This window comes from Diuraphis noxia, unplaced genomic scaffold (genome assembly GCF_037042655.1).
Source record: "Diuraphis noxia isolate RWA-SAM2 unplaced genomic scaffold, SU_Dnox_SAM2 contig0002, whole genome shotgun sequence".
NCBI lineage: Eukaryota > Metazoa > Arthropoda > Insecta > Hemiptera > Aphididae > Diuraphis > Diuraphis noxia.
Genome location: NW_028301712.1, coordinates 81,770,523 through 81,795,097, shown reverse-complemented (window position 1 = coordinate 81,795,097; position 24,575 = coordinate 81,770,523). Strand labels below are relative to the sequence as shown.

Genomic DNA, 24,575 nt, shown 5'->3' with positions numbered 1-24,575 from the left:
TGAAAACTAGTGAGCATTATAAATTTATAAACAAGAAACGAGGGTACCTACGTTTTATATATATATATTATTTAATATAGTATTTTTATTACCATTAATATTATCAATATTTTAAATACCTATTTGTATCAACAATTATTGGAACATTTGATATTTATTTTTTTATAATTCTGTTTTGTGTTTTTAAGTTTTTTCTACCTTCGTGTTTCTGCATTATATCTATGTTAATAATATTGCAGCATACTATATAAACACGATCGTTTTTACTTTTCATACACGAATGATAAATACAGAATAATAAATAACCACTAACGGCCTTAGTAAGTTTTTTACTAATTATAATTCATTTTTTCTTTAAGTTAACTGATGAACCGTAAATGCACCCACCGCAGAACCAATACAAAATTATGGCCCTATCAAACGTGTGTCGGATAATCGGGTATTTCGACACATTATTTTAACTCTTGGGTGGTGTTAGCCGTTGCATACTTACATGGAACCATTAACTATAAATACTAATTATTTCAGCCCATTAGTATCAGTTGTTTTTGTATGTTTGATGAATGAACAGCGCCACAGCGATAATTATTCTAATTAATATCACTCAACATTTTGGTGTACGAACAGTATAATAACTCATTATCGATGGCTTGTATGTTACAGGTGAGTAAATAACATAATATTTATTATAAATGTTTAATATAGTTAACTTTTTCGCTGTATTGTTATCTTTTTATTAGTGTATTCGTTTTTTTGAAACGACAACTGATCCACAGTTATTGACTCTAATAGTACCACACTGCACAACTATGTTTAGTAGGTATCTACTAAAAATTAAAACCTTTTTATTTGTCCGTTTTTATAAATCTAAAGTTGTGGCTAAAGAATAAATTATTTTTGGCCAAGACTGAGAACAAATATCATCAATATAAACTTATTGTATAGACGTGGCACGTCATACGAGTACTTATTAAATGTCACCAAATTTTAGTAAACTTTTTGTTAACATAATTATTTCAATCGATGTTTTGTTACAGTACAACAGGCACTCATGTGAATTCAGTTGACTGTGCGTAAGGGGTAAAATATATTTTTCTTTGAAATTTTCGTGTTCAGTATTTTATTTGAATACTATAAATTATCCAATCGTTTATATTGATAGCTCGAAACAAATAAATAACATCGATATACTGATAATTGATAAATGTATATATATATTGATGGATGTTCGCAATTTCGCATATAATAATATAAACGAAGGTAATAAAACAAAATAACTGTAATACAATATGAAATATATATTATATTTAAAAAAAAAACCATTATCATTATTGTGTATACTCTTATATTATATATTGCGTGTATTCAGTTGAAAACATTATGTTCTCGAGCATTTCGATTGCTGGCATGCAGTGTTGTTCGTTGCCTACAGGCCTAGGCCACGCGAAATGCACGATACATAATTTTTTCATCGCATCTTCGAGGTAGCGTGCTGTGAATTTAAATCGGAAAACGTTTTGATTTGCCGTCAATTTTCTAGATCGCTGTGATCGCCCTGGGTGCCCTGACGACATTGACGTCGGCCGTATACCACGATGCCACATCGTACGCCTATTACCATCCGATATTCCATCACACCCAACACCACGGGCACGACTATTACGTACGTATTTAACATTCGTAGTGTAAGTAGTAACCATCATAGGCGTAGCGTGATGATGCATTTATATGGGAGTCTAAAGCATTTTTTTTAAATAAAAAATATTTCAGTTCTCGTATACATGGACATGATTTTTTTTTTTTGGGGGGGGGGGACTATAGCCACCTTATCCCCCCATCCCATACTAAGCCTATGCATACAACTAACCCGTGTTATTCTTATTTGAGTGCTCGAAGAACGATGTTATTTATTTATAACATAAAACCTGATATCACTTAAAATAATGATATCGGAGATGCTGTATGTGTTAGACCCCTACAGGATCTAATACAATTGCAGCCCACAGGTAACCGTTTACAGTTATGTACGTCATAATAATATGTATTGTATATGGGTAGGTTAAGTATTATCGTGTCTACACAATCTGGTGGCTCGGACTTTGATCAAATGCAAAGTACGAAAACGTAAATGACTTGCAGGGTACGTTTTAAATAAGCTCTTTCGTCACATAAAACATTACGTGTATTATTTGAAGCTAGAGCAGATTTACACAGATTTACACAGATGATTGATAGATGGGCGGGTGGTAGGTATATAATATAAGAATAACGAAATCTCATAAAACTATACGTTGGCCCGAAAATGGCACCTGTAATTCTGTAATTATTGTGGTGGTGCGTATAGTATTTAGAATTTTCTTTCAAAAGAGCGATGGTGACGTGGTAATCAATTTGCTATATTTAAGGGGGCGGCATATACTTCCGTCGGATTCCTCAAAACTTTTGCGCTTCACCACTTCGACAACCCACTTTCATATCACATACACGTTTATTTCTATTTCGTAATTTTTGCAGGCTCCACCCAAGTACACGTTCAAATACGGCGTCAAAGACCCGCACACAAAGGACGACAAACATCAGTGGGAGGAACGGGATGGGGACGTAGTGCACGGCGGCTATAGCCTGGTCGAGCCGGATGGTCGTATCCGCAAGGTAACGTATACGGCCGACAAGCACAACGGGTTCAACGCACACGTGCACTACGAGAACCACGCTCATCACCCGCAAGTCCATCACCACCACAAACATCACCCTCGTGACCATCATCACCGTCGTGGCGGACGTCAACTGTTTTGAGCGATCCACTCGCGCAGGACCGCGTAACGGCACTTACCCTTCGAGCAAATTAAAGTTGACAGTTATAATATTGTTATCGTTGCCCAATAATATGTTATTACATAATTATATGGAATTGTTGTTATTGAAAACTGTTTTCTATTTATTTTCCACCACAAATTTTCAAGCAAAACAGAATTTTATATTTTTTCCGTTGTAGATCAAGCAAAAACAAAATAAAATGATATTTAGATTAGTATTTTTAAGTTTTAGAGTCTTAATTCTCGTGAGAAGGGAGTTAACTGTGGTAACAGTGCAAAATATAGAACTCTTGTGTTCACATTATAATGAATTTTACTCATATACCTTAATCCTATTTATTGGTTTTTACTATATCAATATCACTCATTTATTTTATCGCGCACAACTGCACTCCCTGACTCTGTGTGGCTAGATATACTATTATATTATATTATAAAAGTTAAAAAGTATATTATTACATGACTCATTTATTTGATTTAAATGCATTTCTGGTTCATATAATAGGTATGGTTTTTTTTCAAACATTCATTTATTTAGATTTATAATTTCTTTTTACAACGAATACGCTGCACGTTCTATATATTATATGATATATTAGGTGTATATTATTATAACGTCCTTGATGTGAATGCGTAGGTTCAATTTTACGACGCAGTCATTTATTTAAGTGGACAAAAAATTATGTGCAGTATGGAAAAACAACATTTATATTTTATCAAGAAATAATATAAGATTATTATGTTAATATTGTTTTCTAAAGAAAAAAAATACCATCTTTATATATACATAGGCACATGAAAAGACACAGGTTCCGCATTCTCAGTGAACCCATTCTTTGATTTTTTTTTTTTAAACAAAATTATAACTGAAATATCAGTCGTATTATGTACAATTAATGCTATTCATGTTATTTCTAAACAGTATATAATATTAAATAATAAAGTCTATATTTGTACTTCATATATTTACTCACCTTTTATGACTATACATTTCCTATTCTTTGGAAATAAATATTTCATCATAATAATTATTTTTGAAATCGGTTTTACTCTTCTGAATTTTAATAAAAAAATAAGAATATTTATTCACAAACACGGTGGGCCTCTGAAATTCGTCAATGTTAGCTTTATGTGAAAACACAATGACCCGCCGAAATCAGAATGGGAATAATAAATCTTATTAAATAATTCATGTCATATTGTACGTGGTACATATGCGTCGTAATTATTATAACGTCGGCAGCATCAATGCCTTCACTTGTGATTGTCATCATATGCTCACTCATATGAATAGAATTTATCTTTACATGTTAAAGTCACCTTTTATAGATCAATTCTTAGATTAGTAACAAATCAAAATTTTGAGAAGATAGTTCGCCATTTTTGGGTGGTTCAATAACAACCGGTAAGAGCTTAAGATAACGTAACATTTGTTGTCTTCGTCTTACAAGTACGTAATATCACAAATTTACTCAAATTTAAAAATTTAAGTAAATTGATCTCTTATATAATGTAAAGAACATTATCTGTGTTTGACGTGTTCGTACTTCGTATGTTAGGCCTTTACGATAGTTCAGTGTTTAAGTATGTTACGAGCACTTTTATTTTAATTTATGCTAAAAAATTGAACTATATATTGTAAAAAACCCACATAAAATAATAGACAATGTTCTTACCATCATGGCATCATATTACATTATTGGTAGATTCTTACTAATTTTTAAACTAACTAAGCTACGCGTTATCTGTTGAACATAAATTTGGTATGTTACGCAGTACACACTGTTGTAAAACGGAGACAACAATAATATCAGTGTTACGTCTCAAAACTAGATGATATTGATAATAATAATATAAACCTTGATATTAACATAATATTTTATTAGACTGTTATAAAACATATTATGTTATTAATGCCATAAAACTTTAAAGCTTATTCAATATTCAGTACTTCAGTATAGCATTATTATACAGTATATATAGTCAAACAGAAATAGTTGTTAGTCGTACATTATTAAAAATAGGTAAATTCAATAACATCGGCTGCCGTTTTAAAATTGTTGGTATTTATGTCATTTTTTAATAAATAATTCATGTAACGAAATGCACAATAATATTATTTCTCATGAGTTAAAAATATGGTATAGACTTGAAAGAGTTGTAAGGGTCGCCCATTACTAACGTCTAATTAATTTTTATTTTTTTTATGTCTTTAAACGTATTAAAAATGTTTTTGTTTTAAAGTTAATATAACTAGATTAGTAAAAGGTCATGACTCCATTTATTTTAGTCGTCGTCGAAGACTTTCCCAGTTTTATACTGTTATCTACAATAGAAAAATAAGTCAAAAAGGGTTATTGGATTATTTTGAAGTCGCTTATGAAATCACGTATCTTATGACGTGAAATCACGTATTTTAGTAGATATTATGTGCTTCTTCATCTGTGATGGTTTTCATAGCATAAATTGTTATGAAATTTTAGGTTAGAGAAAATTGATGGCAGATACATTGGACATCCTTCAGAATTCAATATTCTGAAAAGCTTGAATTTTGTTTAAGTTTAACTTTATCCTTGCACCACAGAGTTATAGTTCGTATAATCCATTCGTCCTGCAAATAGGTGTATGAAAAGCATTAATTTTAACCTTAAAAGTATACTTATCTTAAAATAAATACTATAAAAAATTAAAAAATACATTTTATTTTTGTGTTACATTGAAATTTTCAAAATAAATAAAGTGGTATAATATATATAATATTATAATAATGGAATATTGTGAAATACGAATGGATAATCTAAAATCATAAAATCATTATGTAAAATATCTTTATCTTCATCAAAATATAAATATTTAATTTAAAAAAAAAAACTAATAAAGTAATAACTTTAGTGAATATAGTTTATAGTGTTTATACCTATGTTTATATACAATTATGCCAACACAAAATTGCCAGTTGATGTTTCTGTAATTAACATGTATTTAATATAATTTGCTAATTTATTTTTAGAATAAAACTGAAATAATCATTATTAAGAAGTTTAAGAGTAATGAATCACCTGAAACTAGATTCTCTGACATGGACGTGGAGTTAAAAAATATATGTTATACATGCAATGTGCACAATATAATATAACATGTAGCCCTATCGTAGCAAATTAGGTCACCTATGCTCTACTGACTTTAAGTGTCCTATGTAGACCCTCACACGCATGTATAGGTTCACCAATCATTACATTAAAAATATAATATGATATGATATTATGATATAATACACAACAAAATGATGTGTAAATAACTCAAGTACCCACAAAATTCGTCGATAATTTTTTTTCATACATATAACATTATAACACATAAAAAAAAAATTATGATATTTTAATGTGATATTTTATTAATCGCTGTAATTCATGTTTAGTCTTTATAAAGTAATCACATAAATTTGATATTTAATCTCAAGTTACATTAATTTTTAATTTTTACCTTCTATAACTATATGTTGAATAGTTGGAAATTGCTGAAATTATAAGATTAATCTTGTATAATATAGTAGTTGCATCAGTTGCATAATTCATCCTATAGTTTATTTGTTAATCAACAAAATGAGAATACGTAAATAACAGTTTAGGTACTTAATAATACATTTTTATTTTTATTTTTTACCCTTTTAGTTTGAAATAATGTGAGCATTTTAAATTTTAACTATAGTACGTACCGCCATATTGTTGGTACTGTGTAATGCTATTTTATTAATTATTATTATAGCAATAAGTTTGAACATTTTAGAAGCTGAATTGTTTCCACCTTCAGAGACGCTATGCAGATAGGAAAATCGTATGTAAGTCCAACAATTCGTGACGAATTCAAGGTTAGAGTTTGTGCAATTTATCGAAAACACATATCTATCCGAATAAAAAGTGTGCTGCTGACGATGCAGGTCATATTATTATGATAATACGATTATAAAATCACATTTTCAAAACAGTAGTTGCATGGGTACTAAATCTTAATTGCAATTTATTTTAGTATAATTATTTTAAGTGACACTAAACTCAATAAATCAAAATCACATAATTAAAAGAAATTGACCATCATGAAATATTATAATACATAATCAATATATTATAAAATATTATTAATTATTTTTCGATAACTCTTTTTGCCCCCAAATTTTAAATTATCGAAATTTTAGATTTTATTGTTATTATATTATTTATTAGTACCTACTAATTGTAGTTTTAAATGTAGTTAAACGCACTAAGTTACATATATATTTTACTTTAAATTAAATTATAAATAAATTATATTACAAATTGTTTTTATTTCTGCCTACTTACCAAATTAGTTTAAATCATAATACCAGTGTTTCGCCGAAAAAAAAATTATAACATTACTTCTACCTTATACCTAATCCTTATTATCTATAATTTATTACTTACCCATTCGTCATTATTTACAATTATTGAATACTATGTCTTACACCGTGGTCAGATGGTCAGAAATATGTTATAACGAAAATAAAGATACGTGATGGCCAGTCCCACTCACTCTCACCAAGTGTAAAAAATTAAAAATCAATAATAACGACGTTTTACAAGTATAATAATTAGGCACTTGGCTAATGTCCTGCAGGAATTTGCATGAATCGCAAGACCTATCCTAATATTTACTCGATACTCATTCGTCCCCCGAAAAGTTTTAAGTACACGGAGGCAGCAACCATGTATTGCCAGCCCCGTAGAATAAACATAAAATGCATTAACATTTTTCACATTTTTTATTTTTTTGTGAATATTTACACATTTCTTATCTATATCATCAAACTAAAAAATCGCATAAACAAATATATATACTCTATTAATTATTATTGATACTCATTAGTCATTATACGGTTATACTATATACTATATACTCAAACCAATGTATTTTCTTTAATCTATTCAATGTAAAATTGTAATCGTTTAGATGAATGATGGTAATAATACTAATAATCATCGATCAATTCCAAACACAATTGACAGCTACTCCTGTGATATCCTCTCGTTCATTTGTTACCTATTGAAGTTTGGAATAATTTATTTACGATATCAACCCTATAAGTTTTTTCACATGCGAACAATGACAATAAAACTTCTTCATAAAATGTGCCACTGCCACACATGATGGATATAGGCTTAAACCTTTCCTCGTTTGTATGTCCTGGAAATAATTTTTTTCATGTATATACTGCATGTATTCGCTGCATCGTATTTTTTATAGGTACCTATATTATAATACACTTATTACTCGATTCTATGTACAATGTAGTACACCTAAAACTATACGGTAGTGATTTTGCAACGTTTTTCACTTTCACTTGCGGACGCTTGATGGTGGTTTTGTTTGTGTTTCGTATTAGTTAACGTGCGTGGCGACCAATGACCATTATACATAGGATTTATGATTTTTTTATTTTAAATTTGTTGAACCTAGTGCTAGTTACCTATGTATATGCAATTTGTTCTATATTATACGTAATATATACGCAGGATGCTCGTACGTAATGCCATTTTATCATATAGGCGGCCATCCAACGGAACGAAAGAGAAGACATCGCATATCTGAGCAAACCGAGGGCAGTGTAAAATATTTTTTTGTTAAACCTATATTTCTTTTTTATCGTAATAATATTTTATTGTCTGTAGTTGTAGAAAATGAGAAGAAACAATACCATAGAAATAATAAGTATTAGTATAATGAGTGAACAGGAAGTATCAAAATCTATAAATCTCTAAAATTCGAATTAGGAACACATCAATAAGCATTATATTTCCCAACAAGTTAAACAAATTATATATATTATCTCCGAAGTGGAATTTAAAATAAGATGCAATTAGTTATCTAGTAAAAATAACAAAACAATGATAAAAAATTTGCTCTTACCAGTCTTACCTAATACATTTCAAAAATACCAATTCATCATAAAAGACTCATATAATCATAATTCAATTAAAGTAATGCGGTTTAGTTAGCATACATAGGTTTTTACTATTTTACTAATAAAACATTTATTTGAATTACTATTTAATAGGTACATTTACTGATTATTGAACAAGAAAATATTAATTATTAATTTTTTTTAGTCATTATTATTATTTCAAAATTCAATGTCAAGCGTGGACTCGTGAGTTCCTTCTTAGCTCTTTCTGTACGACGCAATCAGTTTCATCAGAGTGCAAATATTCTTCACATACATTAATACATTATATATATACCTACTATTATAATATAATATATTCAGTAAACACTAATATTTTATTGTAATTTAACATGTAAATATATGGGAACTTTGTAATTTATTCACTGAATAAATTTATAAAAATAATTTGTATGATAAACACTTGGAACAGTTGCACTAACACTATACTTTCAAACTTCAATAGATCAAATTATAGGTACAATCGTATATACTTTATCAATTTTGTAGAGACTATACAGTGATAGCCTGCAGATTGTCCTATCTCTCATTACATGGTTTTCTGATAATATCTTTTTGGGATTTGAATCTATATTTTTAACATTAATTCTTATAGTTGAGAATATTAAAAATGTTCGTTTTATTGTTTTGAGAATATTATAAACTAAAAAATTTCTAATTTTTGTTTATAGTTCGGTAGGCTATAGCGGTCACTATAGTACCTAGGTAAACAGATATAATATGAAGTAATGAAGAATAATTTTATTCGACTACAGTGTATTTTTATTCACCAAGGAAACGGTTAAACACATAAACTAGAGTAAAGCAGAATACAAAAATTGAATTCAAAACTATACCAAATATCAAAATTTATACGTGGAAGAACAGAAACTCAAAATTTTCATGTATAACAATTGACACACGAAAAAAGGTGAGTCATACATAAAATCATCAATTTTAATTATAGTTTGTCCCGGAAAACTAGGGCACGTCCTTCGGATATAGGCTTGTCCAGGAATAGAAACACCCAAAACACACACCATTCGAAATATTTTTCTTAACAGACTACTGACGGCAACTAGAGCCGTTGCCAATAAATAATACGGCTCGCCAATGTTTGCGCAACGCAAAAATTGTTACAACGAAATTATTGGTATCATTTTTATTTACTTAAGCATAAACATATAAAAATGTTATATTATCATCGTGTAGGTACAGACGGCACCGTGGTGACGTGGTTCTGCAGCCTACGTGTCCTTCGTGTCTATACTCCGCATAAAAAAATAATGCAGTAATAAACCCAAAACACATTTTTTTTTTTACTTATAATTAGACGGTTGTTGACACTCGACAGCGTATAGCTTATAGCTTTTTTGTTACGTGTGAGATATTATAATATTGTGTGGTCCAAGTGGTTAGGTGTTTTCTAGTAGATAGAACAATCGCGTTTGGCAGTTTGAGGAGGTCCTCCTCTGTCGTATTGGCAATCATCGCGCGCGCCGCAGCCATACAACTGCAATCGGGTCATCCGGGCGGGCGCGTGAGTTGTATGAAATAAAACGTTTAGCACGACTACAAAGTACACGGTCTGATGGCATAATATTATTATTATTATAATTTATTCTTTTGTCGGTAAAATTTAATTACTGTTTAACCGAAATGACGAAAAATAGCCCATTCGCGGATTCAGGACATAGCAGATATTATAGGGTCGACATTTTTTAAGTATATAATACCACAAAATATTTATATACCTATCGTAGTTTAATTTGTTTCGTTTTTCAAATCTACAAACGCACAATAACGCTTATGTTTCCTATAGTCATATTATGAATAGTATTGTCCAATAGTATATTTCCAATATAATACTAAAAGCTTTATTTATGGATTTTGGCCCGTATACAATACACGCACAGACGAGCACAACCGTGTAACATGCAATAGCTAGGTATAGTCATTTGAATATTTTAGTGCCGCCGAACGGACAGGGGATTAATTCAACATTCAACTGTAAAAGCAGATGACCTATAAACTTTTTCGTCAACAAGACTATCTTGTAATATTATATATGAGTTCCAAAATCCTCAAAATATATTAGTGATTATAGTAAGAAGTATATTTTCATATCGTATGTGGCAAAAATATAGAGACTGACAGGTTAGGTTAAATAGTTATGTGATTTCCGAAAGTTTTGTATAAAAACGAATAAATTACTATTATTAGTACATAAAATGTATTAAAAAATAAAAAATAAATAAATAAATGCATTTATGAATTGATTAGAGAAATGTAATAATATATCGATTAATATTCATTAAAAAAGTGCTTACATGATTAAAATGCATCTTAATTTTTATGTTAAAAATATTAAATTTTATTCTCCGAGAAATAGTGAATAATATGTAAGTAAGCATGAAATATTCGAAAATACTAAACTCAATATTTACATTATTATTTATGTATAATACTGTATCACAATGGCTGATTTAAATTTAAATATATGTTATATATATTTCAAGTATAAAAACTTTTTATAAAATAGGAAATATTTTTAGTTACAAGCCCCACAAAAGCATTTATTATCTATTATGACAAAGTTAATGTACAATAGCTTATATATTTAAATAATTATATATTGCCATCTATTACACTATATATTATGGTCAAGCGAAAGTTGAGTGCTTCATATAATTCTGTGGGAATATATTTTAAAGAGCTATATTGCATTACACTTTCGCTTTGGCTTAGTTGACTATCGGCTATCGTAATAAAAATAAATGTATTTTATGATGTATTGAATAATATAACGGAACGTCTAACGTGTATGACTCAAACAGTAAATAATTTTTGCCTTAAAAAACGTCAATAGAAAAAAAGTTGAAAAAAAGAGGAAAATTTAAATATAAAAACAAAGAATATAATCTAACTATGTAATTTTTTCGATGAGTTTTCATAATCCAAAATACACCAAAGTTATCACAAATCCAATAAATATTATCAAATAATTCAACGTTCGTGCTTTTATAAATATATGTATGACCTTGGTAAACGTTAGTTTGACTTGTGGTCAATGTTTTCTAATATTACATTTTTAGTATCGTATCCTATGCCAACAAAATGTAGGTATACTCAGTACTCAATCACTTCAACAGTTAAAAAATTTCGTAATTTGTTTTTATTTTGAATCTGGTTTATATAAATATGCTTATATAATAATATATTATATATAATTAAGCTGTACTCTTTTAAACAAACCAGATGCGTATTACATGAATGAATAGGCGTACACATCCTCAACAACAAAAATTATAGTTCTGTTATTTCGTGAAAGAGTTTCTTCTGTACTATCATTAATATCATCATCCACCAACTGCAGGTGTTATAAAGTTGTGTATCGTATGTACAATATATATTATTATGTTTACCTACTACAGTACCTACCTATATAAGGCGTGTGATTTTTAGACGAAATTTAAATGAATTAACTTGACAATCAGCTAGAAATTTAAATAAGGACTATAAATATTTTTCATTATTAGGTATTAATATTTTTTTTTATTCGTGCAATATTATCAATATGCTCCGTTTGAGTTTAATTTTAATCATGCTCTTTATACACGCTGCCTCGAACTTGCTGCATAGTGCATGTCGTAGTTTTACTCCTGACAAGAAGTTTAGGTATACGACAATAACTAATATTTTTCTCTATTCAGTCGTTGAATACAGCAGTGCTGAGTACTTATGCACTTATTTATTGATTTTGTAAACGACATAATCGAAGTCAATAATATTGTATGATCACGTTTCGTTTTAATAACACTTCCACGTGCAACTGCTAAAAACGATTCTACGCAGTATACCTACCCGTTGAAAATCGTGCATGACATTGAGTACTGTAACATAAACAATATGTAGGTATACTATACTATTATACCATGTGTTAATGTGTATGTATTTTTGATTACACTGTCTAGAACGACCCTGGATGAAGATGTAAAATAACATGCAACCACTGTTTACCTAGATTCGATAAAAGAATCGATTTTTTTTAAATTGAAATTACAATGATGAGTAGGAACAACGAATAAATAACATCGTGTCATCGTATATCTGTAATAAACAGTTAAATATTCTATTCTAGTCGGTACTAATGTATACTATAATAATGTTCTCAGGCTTCTTATATGTTTTTGCTGTTTAATCAACAGTATATTTTAAATACTTCATAAAATAATTATCAATTATTATTCAATAATCATTGTTGTTTTTAAATAAGATATGAATATACAGATAGGTAATAATATAGCCAATTTAGATATATTGCGCTCATTAAGCTCACATAATGTTTTATTAGCATCTTTATTGAATTGTCTACATCTAACATTTACTAAAAATGTTCTGAAAGGTTTTATAGCAATGTACGTAGGACAAAGGTACTACGCCTTAAAAATAACAGTAACTACAATAATAATAACTTTATTTTAGAAATATAAAATATAGCTACCTATTATAATACTTATATAATACTAGCTAATATAAGTACTACAATTATAGTGTATAAAAAATACAATATTTAGTTAAATACTTATTACATTCATTACAAATGCTGGAGATTAATCAGAAATTCTTGTAGGTAAATTATTTCATAGAATAAATATATTATACACTATGGTTTTTTTTTTTTTTTACTAACAATGAAATATTATCTAGGATCTACTATGCATAATAAAACATGATTTCCATTTATAAGAATGAAAATAAAAATCACAATGCATTTGGTATTTTTGGACAAAATATAAAGCTGCTTAACATTATTGAGTATTATAATATTATGCTAATGTACCTATTTAAGTTGTATTGCTGCATTATTTTATTATTATTCATTTATTATATTCAAAAATTTTAACTAGCTTGATGTGTATAACTTAATAAAATTTATAGATGTATCGGTTATCACTAACCAGTGATTACTAATGACAATGAATTGTCTTATTTTGTAGCAAGTACAGAATAAATTATAAAATTTTACGATGGTTAAATTATTATGTAAAAATTATAAATGTGATTTGTAATCTATAAAATGTATCCGAGAAGATGAAATTATATATTACAGTACTCATTGAATATTTTAATAACTGCCCTACTTTAACAACCACAATAAACAAATGAAAGGAAAACCATTTCGTGTCCAATAAAGTACACAATAATTGTAACTATTTAGCAATGATTCAAAATACATTTCAACAGTTATTAATTTAAAGTAGGTATTAGCAACCAATTTTTAAGTATTGTCATTTAACAATCTAATTCATTGTCGTATTAAACTTAAAAGTTAGATTTTCCGACATTTATTGCAAATACGATTTAATCGTTATATTTAAAACAGGTATTTTATGATCTTACGCTAGATCAACGCGCTTACGCAATATGTATTCTCTATACGGGTAACGATTTTACGCTGCCATCCAATTAATAAATAATAATTATAAAAATTAAAAGACAAGATAATAATTTTAGGTACCTATTACATATTATATATTGGTCAATAGTCTGTAAGCAAATTTCATTTGAATAATTGCAAAAACGTGAAACTCCTAATATTTCATAATTGTGTAGGTATCTAAAATTCAAATATTAATTAAATTATGTAGGTACTTAATAGGTTTAACAATAGCCTACTTTATAATTGATTTTTAAATAGGTATGAATGCATTTAGCCTGTAGATAAATGCTTGATTGAAGAATATCATATATTATATGAGTATACTGCAGGGTATCCCGCAAGGATTTATACCCATTGTTATATCTCCTGTGATAATAAATATATCATAAATCTGTTTTTTTTTATCATACTCACATAGATAAGTACTGAATTTATTTTGTTTTTTAATTTAATTCAATTTTTGGTAAAAAGTTAAAAAAAATTATTATTTATTTTTTAATTTTTGAAAAATAAAGATATCTATTATTTTATAGAGTTTATTTTGATGAAAATGTTTACCTTTCGACATTTTATTTTCATTAATCTCATGATTTTTAATAATTTTTTTAGTTTATACATAAAACTTAAAAAATTGGTTTTTATTGGAGTGGCGAGTCCCCTTCTACTTCAATGGGCAACTCAGTATAATTAATAAATTTTCCAAGTTAAATAAATTTTTTTTATTATTTTACATCATGCTTATAAATTATTTTTGTATAAATTAAACACACGTAATATTATCGGTTAGGTTAGGTTAGTTAGTTATATAGATTAGATGGCACTATTTCAATGATTTAATAGTAAAAATATGTATAGTAAGTAACGATTATAATAGCTAGCTAGCTATAATATAGGTAATATTATATCAATAATAATAATAAATTCAAATACACACCTCCAAACTGATAGATCTTTAAATTTACGTGAAAATAACAATGACAATAACATCATGCTTTTATTTTTAAATTTTTTATATAAATTTTGTTAATATTCGCATCGTGATTGTGATTTAATATTGTATATTAATAATAGGCACACATAAGTTAGTTTATTCGATAATCATTAATTCGTGTGGATTAATAGTTACAATCGTAATAATATTTGATGCACAAATTACAACTAAATATCCTTTGACCTTACGACGACATTTTACACGCTACAACGAATAATGAAAAATCACCGTTAAAGTACTTTTATTTCACGTATAATACTATAATAATTATATAATGACTGTGTTATTTTACTTTTCTTAGTTCAGGGTCATCTCTAACAATGAATTTGAGAGTGACAAACAACTCATGTTTATACGTCATGCACGACTTTTAACGTTATATCTTATATATACTATATTATAATATTAAGTTGTATCATCGATGGTATTACATGATAATGAAGCCAGATTCTTCGATTTTTTTTTTAGCAAATATATATTACAACGTTTCATCATCGCCGATAACTTTAATAATATATAATTTATAGTTTATTGTACATTTTATAGGTACCTATATATACACAACCGTTAAAACCGTATCTCTTTAGTTATGGGGTTTAACAGTGGCGTAGCCAGGAGATTTTTCTTCAGAGGGGACTGATCAATTTTTACACAGTGTATGGAGGTTCACATATAGATTCTTCCATAAGTTTAACATGTAGAAAAAAAATAACAAAAATAGCAATGAATTTTCTTTTTATATTTGAAAAATACAATTTAAGACGTTTGTAACGACTTCCATAGACCATTAAAAATAACTTTTAAATTTTCTCAACGTTTCGGGGGGGGGGGGGGCTGCAGTCCTCCCAACCCTCATCCACCTGGCTACAGCACTGGGATTTAGGGTTAATCAGTTGTATATTTATCTTTTATCAATTTTTCAAGGGGAGAAATAAATTAATTCGTAGACCAGAAAAACTAAATTTGAAAAATGTACAAAAAATACTTGAAAAGTCAATTTTTAATTTCTAATAAAAAATTAAATTTCGTGTTGTTTTAGACAGCAACAAGTAGATCTATTTCTAAGGATAATATATGTTATATTATATTTATAGGATTGTTTGATTAATCTGGTAGATTAAACAAATTGTTGTCAAATACATGGCATAGGTATATTAATTAAGTCAACACCAACGTACCGTTTAATGATGTGATGACGTTCGTGATATAAACATCTTTACATTTTTCGAAATATTTGTATATTTGATTGTGTATAGATTTTTGAAATTACAACGAAACATTTTTTTTTTTCATTATTGTATAATAAAATAAAATTGTTAAACATTTCATACACATTTCATCAAAAGTTGTTAAGTGTAAATATTCTCGAAATACTGTTATGAGTATTTTTTCAAATCATCGAGTACAGAGAATTTTCAAGTTTTTAGAGTTTTTATCCCTTGAAGTATTAACTAATTAAAATTTTCTATCAGAAACCACTATTTCTATGTTGAAGATTAAAGCAAATGTTTATATGATTTACTGCAATAAAAGTGTAATGCCAAAATCATATATACGACGTACTGACTTATCACATATCCACATCCCTCCAAATCTAGAAAACATAATATCATTGATAAAAGGTAAAACCAACATATTCTTCACTTCATTCACAATTTCACATTCCATTATTATAAACCACAAATTGTGTACTTGCATAGCTACATGAAAGTATAAAATACATATAAAAATATAATGTGCCTAAAGAACATATATCAACTATCGTAAGTTACAGTGGCGTGGCGAGGTAAAAGTTACATGTGGGCAAAGTAGACTTAAAGAGGCCCTTTTAAAAATTTTTTTAACTTCTGTCATATTTCTCTATGGTTAATTATAAAGCCCTATGGAACGCGAGGCCCTTTGAGGTGTGAGGCCGTGGGCAATGGCCCACACCGCCCACGCCTAGCGCCGCCACTGGTAAGTTATGAGTAAGTTATATAATATTAAATTAAATTTATTTTCTATGTTTATTGTCTATAATTCTTTTTACCAGAATTATTACACTAAAAATCATAAATAATGTTTCATATATTATGTATACAATACATAGAATTTGGATTTAAATGCTTTGGTAAACCTATGGATATATTAAATTAATTTTGATACATAACGAGTGGGTGTGTGTACAGTGTATGTTATTGTATACATTTTATAGTTAACTATACAATAAAGGTTAAATAATTAAATTTTATAGTTTAAAATTGTACTTTACAAACTATTGATCACACCTGCAATATGCAAATTATTGTGGGTACTTTTACGCGTCTGATTGTAAAACGGATTTCGGCGTTTCACTGCCACATAGGCAAATCAAATAACAAAAACACAGACAAATAATAACATATATAAAAAATACGCACCACGCCCGGTGCTGTTCACGAAGGTCGCGGTCATTGCGGCGCAACTTCGTCGTTCGTCCCGATATGGAAACTTGCTTCCCCTCGACAGTCAGCACTAACCTAACTATAGCCACATCCTTTGTCACGCGAATCTTGTCTGAGAATTCAAATTTTTTTCCGTTAAATTCCGAGTCATACGGGTACAGTACACCTACGAGTAACAACGTTTTGTATAGGCGCGTTTAGTGTAGTCGAGTTATGTCATAAAATATATAGTGTGCGGTTATTATTTTAATTTTTAAGAGGTCGCTCAATAGTCAATAGTCCCGTTAACCAAGACACTCTTATTGACTCCAGGGCACTTTCGGTAAGTATTTCTATTTCTATTATGCAAAAGGTCATCGAGATTATAAAACAATAGGTACAATTGCAAAAACGTGCAACAAAGTATTTCATTCCCTAAGGTTTATGCCGATACTTGACCAAACCAAGCGTAACAAATAGCCAATAGGTCGTATTATAGGCTTCATTAATTTAAATGTTCATTCGATTTTTTTTTTAGTTTGGTAATAGTTATAATAGAAAAAAATACTCTTGAACATTAACTTTACGGTAAATGTACCTATATGTATATAGTTTGTTAGTTTTTTGTGTTTAACTTTCAGGATCAGGAAGACTATATATAATATATATAACCATAACCTTATAGACATTTATGTTATGGTGTAATATATATATATATATAATATAACTATGTAATATGTTTGATGTAATGATATATTGATATACAATAATATACAATAATATATACTATGTATAGGTACCAACTTTATGTCACTATGTTTTTATTAGGCAGTGGCGCCGAGTACGCACTTAAGGTGGTGCATTTGAACCACCTAAAATTATGGGTGGGTGGGTGGGTGGGTGGGTTGTGTGGGTCTTGGGTAGGTAAGTAAAAATATTGAACCAAGATAGTTAATTCTTTTACTATACTAAGTATAAAGTATTTAAGTAGGTACTAGGCACTTAACTACTTAAGCGTTAAGCAGTTACCAGTTACAACATATTACCTGTTTACCTGTAACCTAGGTAGGTATAAGGTATTGCATTATTATATTATTATTATAACACTTACGTTAGCGTATGGATAGTTATGGATAAAATATTAAAGTATGTGGCCAAAATATTGACTCATGATTCATGGACTCTATTAGTCTATATAGTCTGATAATTCAATACTGAATACTTCATAGTTTGATTGAACATTATGTAGGTATTGTGGGATTATTTATTGACTATCGTTGGTCAAAAATCGAAATCGGGCAAAAATCTTAAATTATCTTTAAATCCAATAACACCGTCCAGTCGCACCACCATGTTATTAGCACGTAGGTATACACTATAGTACTATACAGTATACCGTATAAATGTATAATATGGCGTATACAATATTATTGTATATGACATGAGACGACGACGACGCAATAATATAAAAATGACAAGATATTTTTAGACTGCGATAAAACTGATAAATGCATACCTAATAATAATATTATTATTGTGGTTATTCCGTATTCGTATCAATATGCGGGCTACGGCTTACGACCTACGACTAATCATAAATCGAAAATTTATACCAACACGGATTACAGTGTATATTGAACATTGTTATTTGTTCATATTTTGTGCAGTTGCCAGTTGGTAATTACTGATGTCCTTATTAGTTATTTTTATTTGTGTACTGTGAAATGTGAAGTGTTGTACCTATTTACAAATTAATGATACATTTTTTCCTACTTGAATTTAAAAGTTTGATTTTATTTATACATTTTTGAATATTGCTCTACCTTAGTAGCGACTACCTTCTATATAGATACTACATTACAATATTTTATATTCATAATTTACTTTTATAACTTCTTGTTTATATAAAAAACTTAATATGTCGGAAAAGTGTATGTGCGTTTGTGGAAAAAAACGAGAGCAGCTAAATATCACTAACTGGAAAAGACATTTAGACAACTGTAAAGTACGAAAAACCAAAATTTCTTCTCGTTCAATATCTTCATTTTTTCCTACACCGATTACAGTTCAAGTACAGTTCAAGCAACACAATTTATGAATACATCGGAATTTACATTTACTTCATTACCAATACAGCGTAGTAGAAAGAAAAAGTTATTGTCTGGTGAAACAACTGAAGACCATACATTTATTGATCCTAAATTCCACTATAAAGTTAAAACATACTTAATTGCAATAGATTCAGCAATTACTTGTATTGAAGAACGCTTTCATTCAAAATCTCAAGAATTATTGAAAGATATTTCTTTATTTTCTGTTTCAGTTCTGAAAAAAACAAAATCTGACCCTAACACATTACCAGATGATGCATTTAATAAATTTTGTAATTTGTACAGCAAATTTATTAATCATACCGAGTTAAAAAAAGAATACTTAGAATTTTCAAAATTATTTTCTTATTTTGAATCTGCTATGATAGGTTCTCAATGTTTACATCCTAGTTCTGCAACTAGTGATAATAAAGAAAGTTCTTCAGATTTAGAAGGCAGCGATGAAGAAGAAGAAAAAGAAGATACCGTTGGTCTAAAAAAAAACAGTAGCCAAAATTTGGGAACACTTCTTCACGTATTTAAGGTTGTTACTAATTTATTTATTTACATTCCCTATTTAGACCTAAATATTTTTGCTGGATAAGAGCAAAAAATAAATTATATAATATAGTAACTCTAAATTATTGTAATTTATAGGTATGTCATACTTCCGGATTACAGAGCATTTTCCCGACCTTATACATGGCTCTTCAAATCGCATGTACACTACCAGTGTCTAGCACAACACCAGAGCGGACGTTCTCTAAATTAAAAATCGTTAAAAACCGATTGAGGACAACAATTAGTCAGGACCGCTTGGAGCAGTTAATGATTATTTCTTGCGAATCTGATATTGATATAGATCATAATCAAGTTGTAGATGAGTTTGCCAGTACTACATCTGTATTATCAAAACATCTAACCTAATGTTTGGTATTATGGTACCTACCGGTATATTTTTTATTTTTTATTTTATGAATAAAAATCTCTAAATGTTTTCATATTTATGTACCTATTAAGGTTTATACTTATATAATAAATAATAGATTGATAAGAATTAAGAGGTAAAATATATTTATCATCCTATAAATGTATGCTAATAATATGGTATCAAAATGTTTGTAAATACTAAACAGTAAGGTTTATTGAATTAGATAAATTCATTTAATTTCATAAATACAGTTGTTTGATAAGTAAAGTGTATGTGATTCGCGAGCGAAGCGAGCGGTTTTGTGTGGTTTAGTTTTGTGGGTGGGTGGGTGGTCTTTGGGGAGAGTTGAACCACCTTTTTTTAATGAACTCGGCGCCACTGTTATTAGGTACCTACTTTAAATTACAGAACAATAATCATAGGTACGTAATATTGTACAATTGTTATCGTATTGCTATATTAGTCTACATTATGACAAATTGTTTTTATTTTCTAAAAAGGATATTTATATAATATGTAGCTTTGAATATGTATTTAAACGTTTTCAAAAAATTTCATATCATAGATAGACACGGGCCTATAATAATAGGACACATCTTCCACATATTTCTTAATAAATAACGGTTTTATAATATCCAGCTTGAAATTATCAGGATAAAAATCTTATTTTAGATATGAGTTAAGTAGTTATATAGTTTTCCATAAATTCATTTTATATATGTTTTAAAAGTTTGACGGGCTTTTTTTATCGAAATCAGGCGCAGTTATGACTAAAAGAATTTTATTATACTTCAAAGTTAAAAATTCGTCGATAACTATATCTGCTTATAATAAGGAACATAATGTCTATATTATGTCTAGAAAAAATGGCAATGTTTTGATATTTGTCATAGGATTTTTTCAAAATTTATTAGTAAGAACGTAACCAACATTTCCAAAACAATCATAAAATACATTAGGCGTGTGCTGTATAATTTTCATGGTGTGGTAAAATATAAATACATTTTTTATTTATTTCGATCTTTGTAGTTCAAATTATTAAATCATTGAATATAAATATCATACTAGTGTTTTAAAGTTTTTTTCTCATAAAAAAAAAAAATAAAAAAAATATAGAAGTTAGCTATTTAAAAAGGAAAGCTTATGACAATAAAAATTAGATCGACCAAATGAGTCATAATACTCATGGCATAATGTACACTATAACTAATTAGACTAGTAATGGATCGACATCATTGGATTTGACCATAGTTACGCATACACAAATAAGCGGAATTCGATATATAAATTCAAGGTCGATACAAATGTGTTTTAAAATTAAAAAAAGTATTATTAATTGCCAAGGCCTAAGACTGTTCTCAATAATGTGTCATTATAATAATATGTAAGGAGTAGATAATATTATTATATATGAATATATGAAGAGGTGACATGTTAAAGGCTTAAGGCTTAACTCAATATTATATAGTATTTCGAATGAAGATATAATTCGAAAGTCGAAAGTGTATAATTTATATTGTAATGCGGGAATATGTCATGAATCAATATAATTAACCACTTACAATTCGTTTAAGTTAAATTTAAAATTTGAAGTGTTTGGAAATTAGAATAATAAGTTATATATTAGGTAGCTATTTACAACAGGGGTAAACTCTCTCTACATTTTTGGAGAACATCCGAATGTAATAATGCAACATGTATATGTTGTATTATAACTTTGTTTAATTTTATAAGTGTGCGCGGAGGTGGGTTGACATTCCAGAATGTGATAGGTATTCTTTTCATCTATAATAAGTGTATTCCACATTGTACACGATCACGTTATTGTTACAAAAATAGATGACCGTTTGCCTTTGCCTCTTAGTGTCATTTATAATGTCGGTAGTCAAAATAAATAAATATAGGTAACTACGTATAAGATAACTTATAAGTTATAAGTTATGTTTATATATAGTATCTACTTACCAATTACATTCATGAAGCACTGTGGAATGATTGTGGAAAATTGTTGATTTAATATGAAGCTGATTTAAATATTATGCGATGATTTATAAGATCCAAATCCAAATCCAAATACGTAGATATAATATATATTATACAGAATCAACATTTTTTGGTTTATTAAACCTAAGATTTCTAACGTCAAGTGAGTATATTTTCAAACATTAAACATAGTTAAGTTATATTCATTTTATACAATAATTACATAGGTAGATAAAATAAAGTAAATCATATAGATGTCTAGTATAGTAGTATATACACTGATACTAATTAAACTCCCAAACATTGAAACATAAAACGATGTAGAAATACCATTTTAAGACAATAAATAATCATAATTATATGGATCAACTCATCCACTTTATGTATCAAATCTCAATATCTAAGTCTGTATACATATTCTATAAGTATATTTTAGAATATTGGTGTTAGTGATTACCAAAATTATTTACCACATATTTTGGGTAAGAGCATAATATTTTTGCATATTATTAAAAAAAATAAGAGCATATCAAGTGCACATTCAAAGGTTTTTTGATGCATAAATGAATACTATTTTAAGGTTTTTGAGTGTATACAAATCCAGACTCTAGTGATAACATTATTTGACTTACTATTATAATATGTTTGATTTTTACAAAATTACACCCCATAAATCGAATTCTACAATATCGAGTTCAATAATAATTATATACGTCATACTACATTGTACTATACAATACATTGTGATCTGTGATTGTACATTGAGCATTAATAAATAACTCTGAAATTAGTTTTATTGAATCAGTTTATGACTTTATGTTATACTGATACACTGTTAATTTAATTTTTACAGTAAATTAAAATCAGTAACTGTACACTTTGTGGTTTAATTGAAAACATATAAGTATTAAAAGTCAGATAATTTCAATTTAATATGAAACTTAATTATAATAATATTGTGTTTTTAAGACCGATTGTAAATATGATACCCGACAAGTAGGCGCGTGGGCAATATTCGACGACGGTGGGTTTGTAAAATGGAAAAAAAATTCTCCTACGTATCAAATTGTTGATCAATACATTATTTTTTTACCAGGAGAAAGTCAACTATTAGCGTAATAGATAAATGGAAGTATCAATTATTTTCGCACACATATAGCCGAGCGATCAATGACCCACAAGGTAGGTAGGTACTGGTTATAATAAGAACTAAATATTTTCATAATAAAATTAATTGGTCTAAGACTATTTAGTCTATTGTAGACTTCAGGGTTACGATGCTTCAGGAATCGAAAGTTAAAATGATGAGAAGAAATTCAAATTGCTAGAGAATTTCCATAAATCACTGCATTTTAAATTAATCACAACAATAGAACAATGATTGTATACATCTTAATATTTTATACTATTTATCATATTTATCATTCAACTGTTAAGTGTAAATATAATATAATATTAATTTATCCGAAGAGAAAAGTTTGCACTAATCATATTTTTATATTTAGCATTCTTTTTAATTCTACTTAATTTTGTTTCAGAAAATATTTTGCTTGGAAGCAGTGGCATTTGATTAATTTAATTTTTTTTTAGGGGGGGTTGGCAACAGAGATAATTTCCTCTTTTCCTTTGAACGATATTTATTTTTTGGTTTAATGCATATTCATTTTTATTTTTAAGATATGTTTTCAATGTCAACAATTTAATATTTGTTTGGATATTCAGCGCGATATAATTTATCAACTTATCAATTTATTAACTCATTAAATTCATTAGAACGTTATCAATAACTATTTTAAAGTGAGGTATTTAATATCCGCCCCTTCCCAAAAAAAAATGGTTCACAGCTACGCAACTGGCTTAGAAATGTGTTGTATATTATACCATTTATACCTATTAGATTTTCATCATATTATAGCTTATATTGCTTATTCGTGTATTATTCTTCTACAAAAAATATAAATAT

The 24,575-nt window shown here is 28.3% G+C and overlaps 2 protein-coding genes across 2 annotated transcripts; both read left to right on the top strand.

Moving 5' to 3' along the window:
• The first annotated feature begins 317 nt into the window (after window positions 1-317).
• Window positions 318-2,927, top strand: LOC107173043 (cuticle protein 19-like). Its single transcript, XM_015523396.2, has 3 exons — window positions 318-663; window positions 1,541-1,663; window positions 2,515-2,927. The coding sequence occupies exons 1-3, from the start codon at window positions 646-648 to the stop codon at window positions 2,794-2,796; spliced, it is 423 nt and encodes a 140-aa protein (XP_015378882.1). The 5' UTR covers window positions 318-645; the 3' UTR covers window positions 2,797-2,927.
• Window positions 2,928-18,530: 15,603 nt separating this feature from the next.
• LOC149058991 (uncharacterized) lies at window positions 18,531-20,875 on the top strand. Its single transcript, XM_089221273.1, has 2 exons — window positions 18,531-20,242; window positions 20,356-20,875. The coding sequence occupies exons 1-2, from the start codon at window positions 19,703-19,705 to the stop codon at window positions 20,623-20,625; spliced, it is 810 nt and encodes a 269-aa protein (XP_089077399.1). The 5' UTR covers window positions 18,531-19,702; the 3' UTR covers window positions 20,626-20,875.
• The last annotated feature ends 3,700 nt before the right edge of the window (window positions 20,876-24,575 follow it).

Coding starts and splice junctions, on each gene's coding strand:
- LOC107173043 (XM_015523396.2), top strand. Junction 1,664..2,514: donor ACCACGGGCACGACTATTAC/GTACGTATTTAA, acceptor TAATTTTTGCAG/GCTCCACCCAAGTACACGTT.
- LOC149058991 (XM_089221273.1), top strand. CDS start 19,703: ATGAATACATCGGAATTTACATTTACTTCATTACCAATACAGCGTAGT. Junction 20,243..20,355: donor CACTTCTTCACGTATTTAAG/GTTGTTACTAAT, acceptor TGTAATTTATAG/GTATGTCATACTTCCGGATT.